This window comes from Macaca mulatta, chromosome 6, assembly GCF_049350105.2.
Source record: "Macaca mulatta isolate MMU2019108-1 chromosome 6, T2T-MMU8v2.0, whole genome shotgun sequence".
NCBI classification, from domain to species: Eukaryota; Metazoa; Chordata; class Mammalia; order Primates; family Cercopithecidae; genus Macaca; species Macaca mulatta.
The window spans coordinates 186153997-186170050 of record NC_133411.1 but is presented as its reverse complement, the minus strand read 5'-3'; the positions used below and the strand labels follow the sequence as shown (position 1 = coordinate 186170050).

At 42.8% G+C, this 16054-nt stretch overlaps 1 protein-coding gene across 6 annotated transcripts in view; it reads right to left on the bottom strand.

Annotated features, from left to right (window-relative positions):
* NSD1 (nuclear receptor binding SET domain protein 1) overlaps positions 1 to 16054 on the bottom strand; it is a 176995-nt gene that overhangs the window by 107584 nt on the left and 53357 nt on the right. For all 6 annotated transcript variants that reach the window (XM_015141499.3, XM_015141502.3, XM_015141497.3 and 3 more), the window contains one exon: positions 4360 to 4495. In XM_015141499.3, coding sequence (XP_014996985.2) covers positions 4360 to 4495 — 136 coding nt within the window. The remainder of the gene's footprint in view (positions 1 to 4359; positions 4496 to 16054) is intronic.

The following is a 16054-nucleotide window of genomic DNA, read 5'->3' as shown; positions in this document are numbered from 1 at the left end:
CCCTCTAACACACGTTCAAAAATCCAGCCACAGTGAATTTTTAAAATGAACAGATCAGATCATGGCAGTTCCTGCTAAATACCTTTTAATTATATACATTGTTACTGAGATAAAAATAACAAAAAGTTTTAACAAAGTCAACAAGGCACTGAACATTTTGTCCCATACCTACTTCGCAGCCTCATACTGTGCCACCCTCCATTACTCTGAGAGCTGCAGATTTCTCAGGGCTGGGGCACATACTAATTGATGTTCCTGGAACCATCTTCTTCTCTCTTCCCTAGTTAACTCCCAACTCATCCTCTCAAGTAACAGATCAGAGATAACTTTATGAGCAAACACCACTGGATGAAAAGTCCAGGTCAGTTATCCCTGTTACATCACTGAACAGGCATCAAAATTATTCCTTGGACAGACTTCTCAGTTAAGTAATAATGCATTTGATTATTTTCTGGTGTCTTGTCCCTTATACTAGATTCTAATTTCTCATGACAGCAAGCAGTATTGATGTATGGCCCAATAACGGATCCTAAAACCTAGCCCAGTACTCAATCTATACAAGGTATTTACTATTTGTCAAATAAATAGCATGGACTGAACTGGTGTGCATAAGAAACACTATAAATAGGCTGAGTGCGGTAGCTCCCTCCAGTAATCTCAAGCATTTTGGGAGGCCCAGGTGGGCAGATGGCTTGAGCCTAGGAGTTTCAGACCAGCCTGGGCAACAAGGCAAAACCCTGTCTCTATAAAAAAATTTAAAACTAAGCCAGGCATAGTGGCGAATGCCTGTAGTCCCAGCTGCTTGGAAGGCATAGGAGGGAAGATTGCTTGACCCTGGGAAGCTATGGTTGCAATGAGTCATGATCACGCCACTGCATTCCAGCCTGGGCAATACAGCGAGACCCTAAATCAAAAGAGAGACGAAGAGAGAGATACACCCTAATGAGTAAGAAACCAGCAGTCATAGGACAGGGAGGTTAGAAAAGGAGCACTAAAATAGTTTTCCAGTAGTAGAATTTAAATATCCAGACAGGTCACTAAGGATAAGGTATCAACAATTTTTTTTAATTAAAGAGAAAGGGTCTCATTGTGTTGCCAAGGCTGGTCTCAAACTCCTGGGCTCAAGTGATCCTCCCACCTCGGGCTCCCAAAGTGCTGGGATTATAGGCATGAGCCACTGTGCCTACTCAAGGTATCAAATTTTTAACACATTATTTTTTTCTTTTGAGACAGAGTCTCGCTCTGTCGCCCAGGCTGGTGTGCAGTGGTGTGATCTTGGATCACTTGCAACCTCCGCATCCCGGGCTCAAGCCATTCTTCTGCCTCACCCTCCCCAGTAGCTGGAATTATAGGAGGATGCCAACACACCTGGCTAATTTTTATATTTTTAGTAAACACAGGGTTTCACCATGTTAGCCAGACTGGTCTCAAACTCCTGACCTCAGGTGATCCGCCCGCCTTAGCCTCCCAAAGTGCTGGAATTACAGGTGTGAGCCACTGCGGCCAGCCAAGAAACTAAAATTTATAAAGGTTTTTAGGCACTTCACTATTCAAAATATAAAATCAAATCCAGGAATTCTACTTTGGAGAAACCATCCTTTAAAAAAAAAAAAAAAAAGAGGCATGGTGACTTACACATGTAATCCCAGTACTCTGGAAGGCCAAGGTGGGAGGATCCCTTATTAAGCTCAGGATTTCAAGATCAGCCTGGGCACTATATGCAGACACTATCTCCACGCAAAAAAAAAAAAAAAAAAAAAAAAAAAAAAAAAGCCACGTGTGGTGGCACACATCTGTGCTCCCAGCTATTCAGGATGCTGAGGTCGGATGACTGTTTGAGCCCTGGAGATCAAGGCTTCAGTGAGGCGCAGTTATGTCATTACACTCCAGCCTAGGCAACAGAATGAGATTCTGTCTCAGAAAAATAAATAAATAAATGAATAATAAAAATATGAAAAAAATCTCCACAAAGTGGAAAAGGCAAGCTGCAAAATATACAGTGTTCTGTCTGTGATAAAGGAAAGATGTGGAAGATGACTAAGAAGTATATATTTAGTCATGTAAATAAAAATATAATTTACACGAAAAAACATTATATATATATATAAATATATTAATATCAGCCGGGTGTGCTGGCTCACGCCTGTAATCCAAGCACTTTAGGAGGCCAAGACCAGTGGTTCACTTGAGGTCAGGAGTTTGAGACTAGCCTGGTCAACATGGTGAAACCCCGTCTCTACTAAAATACAAAAATTAGCTGGGCGTGGTGGCACACACCTGTAATCCCAGCTACTCTGGAGTCTGAGGCAGGAGGAGAATCGCTTGAACCCAGGAGGCAAAGGTTGCAGTGAGCCGAAATTGCGCCACTGCACTCCAGCATAGGTGACAGAGCGAGATTCCGTCTCAAAACAAAACAACAACAACAACAAAAATTAATATCAATTGGTTGCCTGTTGAAAGGAGTGAAGAATGTGGCAGATCACAGCAAAGTAGAGAGTAAGCTGATTTTTCTGAATCTCATCAACATCTGACTTTCACAACCTAAAATACATATATTAAAACTAAAATAAAATCACTGCCATCCTAACAGAAAAAAGGACAGCTCAAATCACGTTTCAGGCCAGGTGCAGTGACTCACGCCTGTAATCCCAACACTTTGGGAGGCCGAGGAGGGAGGATCACCTGAGGTCAGGGGTTCAAAACCAGCCTGGCCAAAATCGTGAAACCCCCATCTCTACTAAAAATACAAAACCTGGCCCAGCGTGGTGGCTCACGCTTGTAATCCCAGCACTTTGGGAGACCCAGGCGGGCAGATCACGAGGTGAGGAGATCAAGACCATTCTGGCTAATACGGTGAAACCCCATCTCTACTAAAAATACAAAAAAAATTAGCTGGGCGTGGTGGTGAGTGCCTGTAGTCCCAGCTACTCGGGAGGCTGAGGCAGGAGAACGGCGTGAACCCAGAAGGCAGAACTTGCCACTCTGAGATGGCGCCACTGTACTCCAGCCTGGGCGACAGAGTGAGACTCTGTCACACACACACACACAAAAAAATTAGCCAGGCATGGTGGTAGGTGCCTGTAGTCCCAGCTACTTGGGAAGTGAGGCGGGAGAATCACCTGAACCCAGGAGGTGAAGGTTGCAGTGAGGCGAGATCATGCCACTCACTGCACTCCAGCCTGGAGACAGAGCAGAAATTCTTCTCAAAAAATAACATAACATAACATAACATAACATAACATAACATAAAAAAATAAATCAATCAATCAAGTTTCAGCCCCATCCTTTAGAGTAATTTACAGCTAAGGTACCTGAGATTCAAACACAACAATCAACTGAAAAATAAACAATAGCATTTAAAGGAAATACTCCAAATCAAAATTTTAAACTTCAAAATTATTAATAAGAACCATTTACAATTGTTTCAGATTTATATTATCAAAAATGATACAAACCTGATTAAAGTAGAAATATGTAAATATACTAAAAGGTGATTCTGGACAATGTAAACATTAGAGAAATGGCCTAACACCTTCCTGGCATCAACAGAATAACTGAGAATGTTTAAATCAGCCAGGTGCAGTGACTCACGCCTGTAATCCCCATACTTTGGAAGACTGAGGCAGGTGGATCACCTGACATCAGGAGTTCAAGACCAGCCTGGCCAACATGGCGAAACCCCATCTCTACTAAAAATACAAAAATTAGGCCTGGTGCAGGGCTCATGCCTGTAATCCCAGCACTTTGGAAGGCTGACGCAGGCAGATCAACTGAGGTCGGGAGTTCCAGACGAATCTGGCCAACATGAAGAAACCCCGTCTCTACTAAAAATACAAAATTAGCTGGGCGTAGTGGCACATGCCTGCAATCCCAGTTACTCAGGAGGCTGAGCCTGAAGAATTGCTTGAACCCGGGAGGCAGAGGTTGCAGTGAGCCGAGATCACGCCGTTGCAGGCTGGGCAACAAGAGCAAAACTCCATCTCAAAAAAAAATCAAAAATAAAAACAAAAATTAGCCAAGTGTAGTGGCAGGGGCCTGTAATCCCAGTTACTCAGGAGGCTGAGGCAGGAGAATCCCTTGAACTCACAAGCCAGAGGTTGCAGCGAGCTGAGATTGCACCACCACAGACCAGCCTGGGCAACAAGAGCAAGACTCTGTCTCAAAAAAAAAAAAAAAAAAAACGAGAGGTTTAAATCATAGAGTAAAACAAACTTTTAAAAGCCCCAAAAGATAAAACATGTAATACCAATTCATTCACAAAATGCTCCAAGGAAAAAAATGCATTATTATTAAAGATAACAAAATTGAGTTATTCTAAAAGCAACTGCCTTTAACATGTATAATCACTGCAAGTATTACCTTTCATTTTTGAATGTGTGTTAATCAACGGATCAGAACAAATCCTGCAGGGCCACCATGGGCGTCTCTTGAATTTTGCCCAGATGAGATCTCCAACTTCATACTTCAGTGGCGTAGACTTTTTCTTAGCTTGACACTTTAGACAGACAAAACATGGGACATCGGTAAGAATCAAAATCTTTTGAAACAGTATTATCATTCTTATTAGCCTCCTGAAAAAGCAATGTATGAAAAATTGAGAATGAAAATACTCTAGTCTAAAAAGAATTACAAAATAAGTACAACTAAATTATTTCATCTTAATTGTTCATAACATAGCCCTTTATACATAGTTCTCAATTTATAATTGTTTTATATAATGAGTCTATCCATATTCTGATAATAAAATTAAGCTGGCTTTATTTTTAAAGAACTAAAAACAAACACAATAAAGAAAATCATCCCAAGGAAAAGATATCCTTGATCTAGTCCTTGGATCAAAACACAAAGGGGGGGGGAAAATGAAGAAAAAATTATAGAAAGAATTTTTAATAATATTAAGAGATTTCAGACCCTTCAGCATGTGATATTCTATATGTTTTTCTTTTTTTTTTTTTTAGTTGTATTTTTTTTTATTTATTATTATTATACTTTAAGTTGTAGGGTACATGTGCATAACGTGCAGGTTTGTTACATATGTATACTTGTGCCATGTTGGTGTGCTGCACCCATCAACTCGTCATTTACATCAGGTATAACTCCCAATGCAATCCCTCCCTCTATATGTTTTTCAAATCAATATTTCTATTAGTATATTAACAATAGTAATAGCCAGGAGTGGTGGCACACGCCTGTAATCCCAGCTAACACTTTACTTTCAGACATAAGCCTCAGAGAAAATAGCAAAGTATTTTTCTAAATACTCATAGAAGTTCAATCTCCGGCCGGGCGCGATGGCTCAAGCCTGTAATCTCAGCACTTTGGGAGGCCGAGGCGGGCGGATCACAAGGTCAGGAGATCGAGACCATCCTGGCTAACACGGTGAAACCCCGTCTCTACTAAAAATACAAAAACCTAGCCGGGCGAGGTGGTCGGCGCCTGTAGTCCCAGCTACTCAGGAGGCTGAGGCAGGAGAATGGCATAAACCCAGGAGGCGGAGCTTGCAGTGAGCCGAGATCGCGCCACTGCACTCCAGCCTGGGGGACAGAGCAAGACTCCGTCTCAAAAAAAAAAAAAAAAAAAAAGGCCGGGCGCGGTGGCTCAAGCCTGTAATCCCAGCACCTTGGGAGGCCGAGACGGGCGGATCACAAGGTCAGGAGATCGAGACCATCCTGGCTAACACGGCGAAACCCCGTCTCTACTAAAAACACAAAAAAATTAGCCGGGCGAGGTGGCGGCTCCTGTGGTCCCAGCTACTCGGGAGGCTGAGGCAGGAGAATGGCGGGAACCCGGGAGGCGGAGCTTGCAGTGAGCTGAAATCTGGCCACTGCACTCCAGCCTGGGCGACAGAGCGAGACTCCGTCTCAAAAAAAAAAAAGAAGTTCAATCTCATTAAAAATACTGGGATTGATGGGCACGTTGGCTCACGCCTATAATCCCAGCACTTTGGGAGGCCAAGGCGAGTGGATCATCTGAGGTCAGGAGTTCGTGACCAGCCTGGCCAACATGGTGAAACCCCGTTCTACTAAAAACACAAAAATTAGCCAGGCGTGTTAGCAGGCACCTGTAATCCCACCCAGCTACTTGGGAGGCTACGGCAGGAGAATCGCTTGAACCCGGTGGGTGGAGGTTGCAGTGAGCTGAGAGCCACTGCACTCCAGACTGGGTAACAGAGAGAGACTCTTTTCTTTTAAAAAAAAAAAAAAAAGGCCAGGCGCGGTGGCTCATGCCTGCAATCCCAGCACTTAGGGAGGCCAAGCAAGGCGGGCGGATCACAAGGTCAGGAGATCAAGACCATTCTGGTTAACACGGTGAAACCCCGTCTCTACCAAAACTACAAAAATTAGCTGGATGTGGTGGCAGGCGCCTGTAGTCCCAGCTTCTTGGGAGGCTGAGACAGGAGAATGTCATGAACCCAAAAGGCAGAGCTTGCAGTGGGGCGAGTTTGCACCACTGCACTCCAGCCTGCGAGACAAAGCAAGACTCCGTCTCAAAAAAAAAAAAAAAAAAAAAACAAAACTGGGATTAGTTCCCATATATATAGAGCTACTAGAAAATGAAACAAGAACTATGTCTTACTTTATTTTAAAAAACTCTAAGTGGCCAGGCACAGTGGCTCACGTCTGTAATCCCAGCACCCTGGGAGGCCGAGGTGGGCAGATAACTTGAGGCCAGGAGTTTGAGACCAGCCTGGCCAACACAGCGAAACCCCGTCTCTGCTAAAAAGAGAAAAAAATACAAAAAATTGGCCAGGCATGGCGGCCCATGCCTGTAATCCCAGCTACTCGGGAGGCTGAGACAAGAGAATCGCTTGAATCCGGGAGGCAGAGGTTGCAGTGAGCCAAGATTGCGCCACTGCACGCTGGCCTGGGCGACAGAGTTACACTCTGCCTCAAAAGAAAAAAGAATAAAATAAAATAAAATAAAAAGCCCTAAGGGGGCCAGATGCTGTGGTTCTTGCTCGTAAATTCCAGCACTTTGGGAGGCTGAGGCAACAGGATCACTCCAGCCTAGGAGTTTGAGATTAGCCTGGACAACATGTCAGACCCCGTCTCTACAAAAAATTAAAAAATTAGCTGGGCATGGTGGTGCATGCCTGTACTCCCAGCTGCTTAGGAGACTGAGGTAGGAGGATTGCTTGAGCCCAAGAGTTCGAGTCTGCAGTGGACCATGTTCATGCCTACTGCACTCCAGCCTGTGCTACAGAGCGAGATCTGCCTTAAAAAAAAAACCTAAGGGACCATTTTGATGGTTATCAATTTGTAAATTCTCAAAAAGAATACGACTTCAAAGTTAATTGACTTTGAAACTTTAAGAGATGCCAAGAATCAATGGGAAAGACAAATATTTTATTTTATTTTATTTTATTTATTTTTTTTTTTTTTTTTGAGACGGAGTCTCGCTCTGTCGCCCAGGCTGGAGTGCAGTGGCGCGATCTCGGCTCACTGCAAGCTCCGCCTCCTGGGTTTACGCCATTCTCCTGCCTCAGCCTCCTGAGTAGCTGGGGCTACAGGCGCCCGCCACCGCGCCCGGCTAATTTTTTGTATTTTTAGTAGAGACGGGGTTTCACCGTGGTCTCGATCTCCTGACCTTGTGATCCGCCCGCCTCGGCCTCCCAAAGTGCTGGGATTACAGGCGTGAGCGACCGCGCCCGGCTCAAATATTTTATCTGTACTGAAAACTGCAATCTGAGTAGGTTCCAATAAATTTATGATATAATTTGATTTTTGATTATTTAAATATGATTTGGCAATCACTGCTAAATACAGAGCTTATTTATTCAAGTTCTAAATGACTTCAAATACATTAAGTAACATGATGTTTGCTACATGCAAGGCACTGTTCCTCTTAAATACATTGTTACCCATATTTTACTACATGCCTGTGGTTACATAGTTATTAAGTGACAGAACCAAGGATTCAAACCTGGGGAGATATAACTCCAGAGCGGAAATTCTTAAACCACTCTCCTGTTATCCAATAACAATAAAACCTCATTGTTATTATATGCTTTATAACAAATTTAACCATAACCAATCTAGCACATGGTGTTGGCTGTCTTCTCCTCAGAGAACTTCTACAAAAAGATTACATTGTATTTTTGGAAGTATAATCATAAAATACATGCATTCAACAGATATGTCAGTGGTATCAGGTAAAGACAATAGCCAGAACCACAGAACCAGAGAAAGCAGTAATAAATCCTCTTTTCTGACTCCATCACAAACTGTCACCTTGGCCTCAGTTTCCTAAGCCACAAACTTGGGAAAGTAGCACCTGCTCTACAATAAACCATCAAAACAAATACCTAGTAATTCAGCTCCCAGTATTTTAACCCCCAAAAATAATTCAAAGTAATTTCCTATAATTCCTAATTATAGGGTAAGATATTTAAAGCAGGTTTTTGTTTGGTTGGTTTTTTTGTGTGTTTTTTTTGAGACTGGTTCTCACTCTGCCTCCCAGGCTGGAGTGCAATGGTGTAATCGTCACTCATTGCAGCCTTTGCCTCCTGAGCTCAAGCCTTCCTCCCATCTCAGCGTTCCAATGCTCACCAACATGCCTGGAAAACTTTTGTATTTTTTCTAGATATGGAATATAACCACGTTGCCCAAGCTGTTGAAGCAGTTTTTTGTTTTGTTTTGTTTTTTTTAATGACAAAAGTTAACATCCACCAAGAGATCTGTTTTAAAAAATTATGCTGGGAGCTGCGGTGGCTCAGGCCCGTTGTCCTGGTGCATAAGGAGGTAAGGCTGGGTGTTCAAGGTCAACCTGGGCAACACAGAAACTTCTCACCTATACAACCAAAAAAAAATTATGCTATGGCAACTCTATGAAATATGCTAAGTGAAGATGTCATATATTAAAGATAATAACACAGCTATACATACACTATATGTTATATGATACATTATAAATTATGCTGAAGCAATAATGATGACCTTAAAAATTTTTTTAAATAACAAAGCCATTGAGAAACATAAATTTTTAAGTTTCGTTAAATTGATGGTACCATGAGTAAAGATTTTAACAAACCCCTATTTACTTCCTTCTATCTTGAAAAATTTACATGACCAAATAATATATGCAAACCCACTGGAAAAATACATCTACATAAATATACATTAATACTTTCATTCATAGACAATAATAACCAAATCCAACTGATCTTAATAAATAAACTTAGAAACAGGCAAGAATTCCGGACCACAGAAAAGCTTCTAAACATGAAAACAGTGGAAATAAGAACAAGGGTTTAAAAAAGCAAGATGACTTTAAGACCAGCTTAAAAATTTTATCTTGCAGAGAGAGATGCCAAAATAAACCCTTTTAAGCCCATAATTTAACTACACACAAACTTAGTAAACACCTATGTACAAAGCTCAACAAGAGACACAAATAAGTCACAATTCCAGATCCCAAGACACTTGGGAAAAAAAAGAGATTAGAGAAGATGTGAGTAAAGAAGTGGCATCTTCCAGGCTTAGACTGGCAGGATTGACAGATTTCAGAATGGCTTTTTCTAATATGTCTATAGGTTCAGTTGGAAATAATATACCGGTGCTAAGCCTTTTTATATATGGTATTGGGCTGAATTCTGTGTACACTGCCACCATACACACACACAAGATAAACACACACACAAGATAACCCAGCAGCTATGAATATGATCTTATTTGGAAGTAGGGTCTTTGCAGTTGATCAAGATGAAGTCACAAGGGTGGGCCTTAATTCAATACAACTGTTTCCTAATAAAATGGAGAAAATTGGAAACAAAGACAGGCACAAATAGAGGGAAGACAAAGTGAAAACACAGACAGAACACAATCTATTAACCAAGGAAAGCCTGAGGTCAGACATTAGGAGAGGGGCAGGGGGAAGAGATAAACACTCACAGTCCTCAAAACAATGTGCTGACAACTTGAGTTTGTACTTCTACCTTCCCAAACTGAGAGAGAATTTCTGCTGTTTAAGCCACCCAGTTTGTGGTACTGTGTTACAACAGCCCCCCAAAACTAATATACATATATTATCTTGCTTACCCCTCACAACCTTACAATATAGCATTATCTCAATTTTGCAGATAAAGAAACTGAGGCTCAAAAAGGTTAAGTCACAGGCCGGGTGCGGTGGCTCATGGCTGTAATCCCAGCACCTTGGGAGGCTGAGATGGGAGAATTACCAGAGGTCAGGAGTTCAAGATCAGCCTGGCCAACATGGTGAAACCCCATCTCTACTAAAAATACAAAGATTAGCCGAGCATGGTGGTGGGTGCCTGTAATCCCAGCTACTTGGGAAGCTGAGGCAGAAGAATCGCTTGAACCTGGGAAACGGAGGTTGCAGTGAGCCGAGATCGCACCTCTGCACTCCAGGCTGGGCAACAGAGATTCCATCTCAAAAAAAAAGGTTAAGTCACAATCATAAAGATTAGAATTTAAATCCATATCTGAATAACTCTAAAGACCATGTTTTTTGCATTAGAAATAAATATGGCTAGAATTTGTTTGCAAAGTGTTTTAAATCCAACCTAAAAGCTAACTAGATTTAAAACCTCCCATTATTTCTTTTTGTTTGTTGGTTTGTTTTCTGAGAGACAGCCTCAGTCTGTCACCCAGGCTGGGGTGCAGTGGCATGTTGATTTCAGTTGCAACTCGAATAGCTGGGACTAAAGGCACACGCCACCACACCCAGAAGATTTATTTTTAATAGAGATAAGGTCTCCCTGTGTTCCCCAGGCTGCTAACTCCTACTCTCAAGCAATCTTCCCACTTTGTCCTCCCAAAAGGGCTGGGATTACAGGCCTGAGCCAACGCGGCCAGCTTATATTCCTTCTTTATTTCATTGACAATGTTGTATCACTTTACATTAAACTAACCCAGAAAAGCTCATCACTACCAGCTTCGAAAATCATTAAAGGCTTAACACATCTCTACAACTCTAACTAAGAAGTGGCTCTTGAGCCAAAAGCTCTGTTTAAAGGAATTTTAGATGAGATCTTTATTTTCACTAATGAATTTTTCTAGCAACAGTTACAAATCAAACCTGTGTTGCACTTCTGAGGATTAATAAAAAAAAAACCTAAACTGGTTCAACTATTTCCTGGTCATATGGGATATGCTTCCTGTTTCGATGTAAATTGAACATAGTCCTTGGATACCAATCTCTTCCCAGACATATCCAAAAATTACAGTTGAGCTAAATATTAAAAAATAGCCATAGTGCAACAATTTTTTCTTTTTCGTTTCTGAGACAGGGTCTCCCTATGTAATGCAGGCTGGAGTGCAGTAGTGCGATCACAGCCTACTGTAGCTGCCACCTCCTGGGCTCAAGCAATCCTTCCCCCTCAAGCTCTCAGGTAGTTGGGATTACAGACGCGCACCACCACACCAGACTGATTTACATATGTATATAACATTATATTAAATATTAAGTATATTTTATGTGTGTGCGTGTGTGTATACATATTTGTTTTTTTGTGTGTTTTTGAGACAGAGTCTTGCTCTCACCCCCAGGCTGGAGTGCTATGGTGCAATCTTGACTCACTGCAACCTCCGCATCCTGGGTTCAAGCGATTCTCCTGCCTCAGCCTCCGAGTAGCTGTGATTACACGCACCCGCCACCATGCCTGGCTAATTTTTGTATTTTTAGTAGAGACAGGTTTTCGCCATGTTGGCCAGGCTGGTCTCGAACTCCTGACCTCAGGTGATCCACCGGCCTCTGCCTCCCAAGTGCTGGGATCATAGACGTGAGCCACAGCACGTGGCATTTACATATTTTTTGTAGAGATGGGGTTTCATCATGTTGCCCAGGCTGGTTCAAACTCCTGAGCTCAATCAATCCACCCAACTCGGCCTCCTAAAGTACTGGGATTACAGGCATGAGCCACTGCACCCAGCCACAGTTTTTTTGTTTGTTTGTTTTTGAGACGGAGTCTCGCTTTGTCGCCCAGGCTGGAGTGCAGTGGCACCATCTCAGCTCACTGCAAGCTCCGCCTCCTGGGTTCACGCCATTCTCCTGCCTCAGCCTCCCAAGTAGCTGGGACTACAGGCACGCACCACCACGCCCGGCTAATTTTTTGTATTTTTAGTAGAGACGGGATTTCATCGTGTTAGCCAGGATGGTCTCGATCTCCTGACCTCGTGATCCGCCCGCCTCGGCCTCCCAAAGTGCTGGGATAACAGGCGTGAGCCACCACGCTCGGCCAGCCACAGTTTTTTTAAAAAACTTCCTGAGAATCTATAGTGATACACAACTTGAGGTAAAGACGAGGGGAAGTGGGGGAAGCACTAATGCTTTACATAACAATTATCATAGAAATTATCGCAACTCTAAGGACTCAGTTATTGTTTTAGTTACCAAAAACTCCCATAAAATTAAGTTGTTATAAAGAGATGACAGCAATATACAAGACAAAAACATACCTGTTTAGATGCTTGACTTATATGATATCCAAAGCCTACTAAAACTTTTCCACAGCTTAAACGGCCCATATTTAAGAATAAGGTCATCAAATCAAACCAAGTATAAATACATAATCTTATTTATAAAGAAGAAAAGGCCAGGCCTGGTGGCTCAGGCCTGCAATCCTAGCACTGTGGGAGGCCAAGGTGGGTGATCACTCGAGGCCAGGATTTCTTTTTTTTTTTTTTTTGAGACTGAGTCTTGCTCTGCCACCCAGGCTGGAGTGCAGCGACCGCATCTCAGCTCACTGCAAGCTCCGCCTCCGTGGTTTAGGCCATTCTCCTGTCTCAGCCTCCCGAGTAGCTGGGACTACAGGCCCTGCCACCTTGCCCAGGTAGTTTATTTTGTATTTTTTAGTAGAGACGGGGTTTCACTGTGTTAGCCAGGATGGTCTCGATCTGCTGACCTCGTGATCCGCCCGTCTCGGCCTCCCAAAGTGCTGGGATTACAGGCTTGAGCCACCGCGCCCGGCCGAGGCCAGGATTTCAAGATCAACCTTGGCGAGATCCCATCCTTGCACAAACACACACACACACCAGGCAGACATGGTAGCTCACGCCTGTAGTTTCAGCAACTTGGGAGGGTAGGCTGGGAGGAACGCGTGAGCTTGGGAAGTCAAGGCTGAACTGAGCCATGACTGCGCCGCTGCACACCAGCCTAAGTGACAGAGTGAGCTCCTGTCTCCAAGGGAAAAAAACAAAAACCCAAAACAACTAGAATATGAGGATATCAAACAACTCTAAAGGAAAAATGTAACAATCAAATTAAACAGTTTTCCTAAAAATGGACAAAAGACCTGAATAGAAAATACTCAAAAAGACATACAAATGGCAAACAAGAATATGAAAAGGTGCTCAGTATCACTGCTCATCAGAGAAATGCAAATCAAAACTATAATGAGATACCATCTCAAACAGATAAAATGGCTTTTATCCAAAAGACAGAAAATAATAAATGCTGGCAAGGATGTGCATAAAGGTGGGAATGTAAATTAGTACAAATCTAGAGAACAGTTTGGAGGTTTCTCAAAAAACTACAAATAGAGCTACCATATGATCCAGAAATCCCATGACTAGCTATATAGAGAAAAGAAAGGAAATCAGTATTTCAAATAGGTACCTGCCCTCCCATGCTTATTGCAGCACTGTTCACAATAGCCAAGACTTGGAAATAACCTAAGTGTTCAACAGATGAATAAAGAAAGAAAATGTGGTACATATACATAATGGAGTGCTATTCAGCCATGAAAAAGAATGAGATCCTATCATTTGCAACAACATAGATGGAACTGGAGATCATTATGTTAGATGAAATAAGCCAGGTACAGAAAGACCAACTTCATGTGTTCTCACTTATTTGTGAGAACTAAAAATTAAAACAATAGAACTCCTGCTGATAGACAACAGAAAAATGATTACTAGAGGCTAGGAAGGGAAGTAGAAAGATGGAGGTAAGTGAGGATGGTTAAAGAAAACAAAAGAATAGATGATTCAGTAAGGTAAAAAAAGAGTTAGAAGCCGGGCGCGGTGGCTCAAGCCTGTAATCCCAGCACTTTGGGAGGCCGAGACGGGAGGATCACGAGGTCAGGAGATCGAGACCATCCTGGCTAACATGGTGAAACCCCGTCTCTATTAAGAAATACAAAAAACTAGCCGGGCGAGGTGGCGGGCGCCTGTAGTCCCAGCTACTCGGGAGGCTGAGGCCGGAGAATGGCGTAAACCCGGGAGGCGGAGCTTGCAGTGAGCTGAGATCCGGCCACTGCACTCCAGCCTGGGTGACAGAGCGAGACTCCGTCTCAAAAAAAAAAAAAAAAAAAAAAAAAGAGTTAGAAATAATGAGTAAGAACTAGAATTTGATAGCACATCAAGTTGATAATAATTTAACTGTATATTTTAAAATAAGAAAAAGGGTATAATTGGATTGCTTGTAACACAAAGGATAAATCCTTGAGGGGATGGTAACTCCATTTACCCTAATGTAATTACACATTGCATGTCTGTACCAAAATATCTCATGTATATTGCAAATATATATACCTATGTACACACAAACATTGAAAATAAGTTTTTTCTTAAACATAGAATGACCATATGATGCAGTAATTCTACTCCTAGGTATACAATACCCAAGAATAATGAAAACACATGTCCACACAAAAACTTGTAAAAGCAGACCTTGGAGATTAATATAGGTTCAGTTTCAAGACCACCACAACAATGCAAATATTGCGATAAAGTGAGTAATGAAAATGCTTCAATTTCACAGTACACATATATAAGTTAGATTTACACTATACGGTAGTCTGTTTGTGTACAATAGCATTATAGATTAAAAATAACAAATTAAGAAGCTTTGTTTTATTCAGTGTATGAATTTGGGGGAAAAAATATATAGTGCTAAAAGAAAAGAACATCCAGCCTGGGCAACATAACAAGAATTCATCGCCAAAAAAACAAACAAAAAAAATTAACCCCTTAACTGAGGCTGGTTGTGGGGGTTCACACCTGTACACCCGGCACTTTCCGAGGCCAAGGCAGGAAGACTGCTTGGGCCTAGGACTTTAGGACCATACTTGGCAATGTAAGTGAGACCTCATCTTCATTTAAAAAAACAAAAAAAGAGGCCAGGCGCAGTAGTTCATGCCTGTAATCCCAGCACTTTGGGAGGCTGAGGTGGGCAGATCACCTGAGGTCAGGAGTTCGAGACCAGCCTGACTAAAGTGGTGAAACCATGTCTACTAAAAATACAAAAATTAGGCCGGACGCGGTGGCTCAAGCCTGTAATCCCAGCACTTTGGGAGGCCGAGACGGGCGGATCACGAGGTCAGGAGATCGAAACCATCCTGGCTAACACGGTGAAACCCCGTCTCTATTAAGAAATACAAAAAACTGGCCGGGCGCGGTGGCTCAAGCCTGTAATCCCAGCACTTTGGGAGGCCGAGACGGGCGGATCACGAGGTCAGGAGATCGAGACCATCCTGGCTAACACGGTGAAACCCCGTCTCTACTAAGAAATACAAAAAACTAGCCGGGCGAGGTGGCAGGCGCCTGTAGTCCCAGCTACTCGGGAGGCTGAGGCCGGAGAATGGCGTGAACCCGGGAGGCGGAGCTTGCAGTGAGCTGAGATCCGGCCACTGCACTCCAGCCTGGGCTACAGAGCGAGACTCCGTCTCAAAAAAAAAAAAAAAAGAAATACAAAAAACTAGCCGGGCGAGGTGGCGGGCGCCTGTAGTCCCAGCTACTCGGGAGGCTGAGGCAGGAGAATGGCGTGAACCCGGGAGGCGGAGCTTGCAGTGAGCTGAGATCCGGCCACTGCACTCCAGCCTGGGCGACAGAGCGAGACTCCGTCTCAAAAAATAAATAAATAAAAATAAAAATAAAAATAAAAATACAAAAATTAGCCAGGCGTAGTGGCAGGCACCTGTAATCCCAGCTACTCAGGAGGCTGAGGCAGGAGAATTGCTTGAACCCAGGAGATGGAGGCTGCAGTGAGCGGAGATTGCGCCATTGCACTCCAGCCTGGGTGACAGAGCAAGTCCCCATTTAAAAAAATAAAAATAAAATAAAAATTTTTAAAAAGGGGGAGAGGAGGGGAGGAT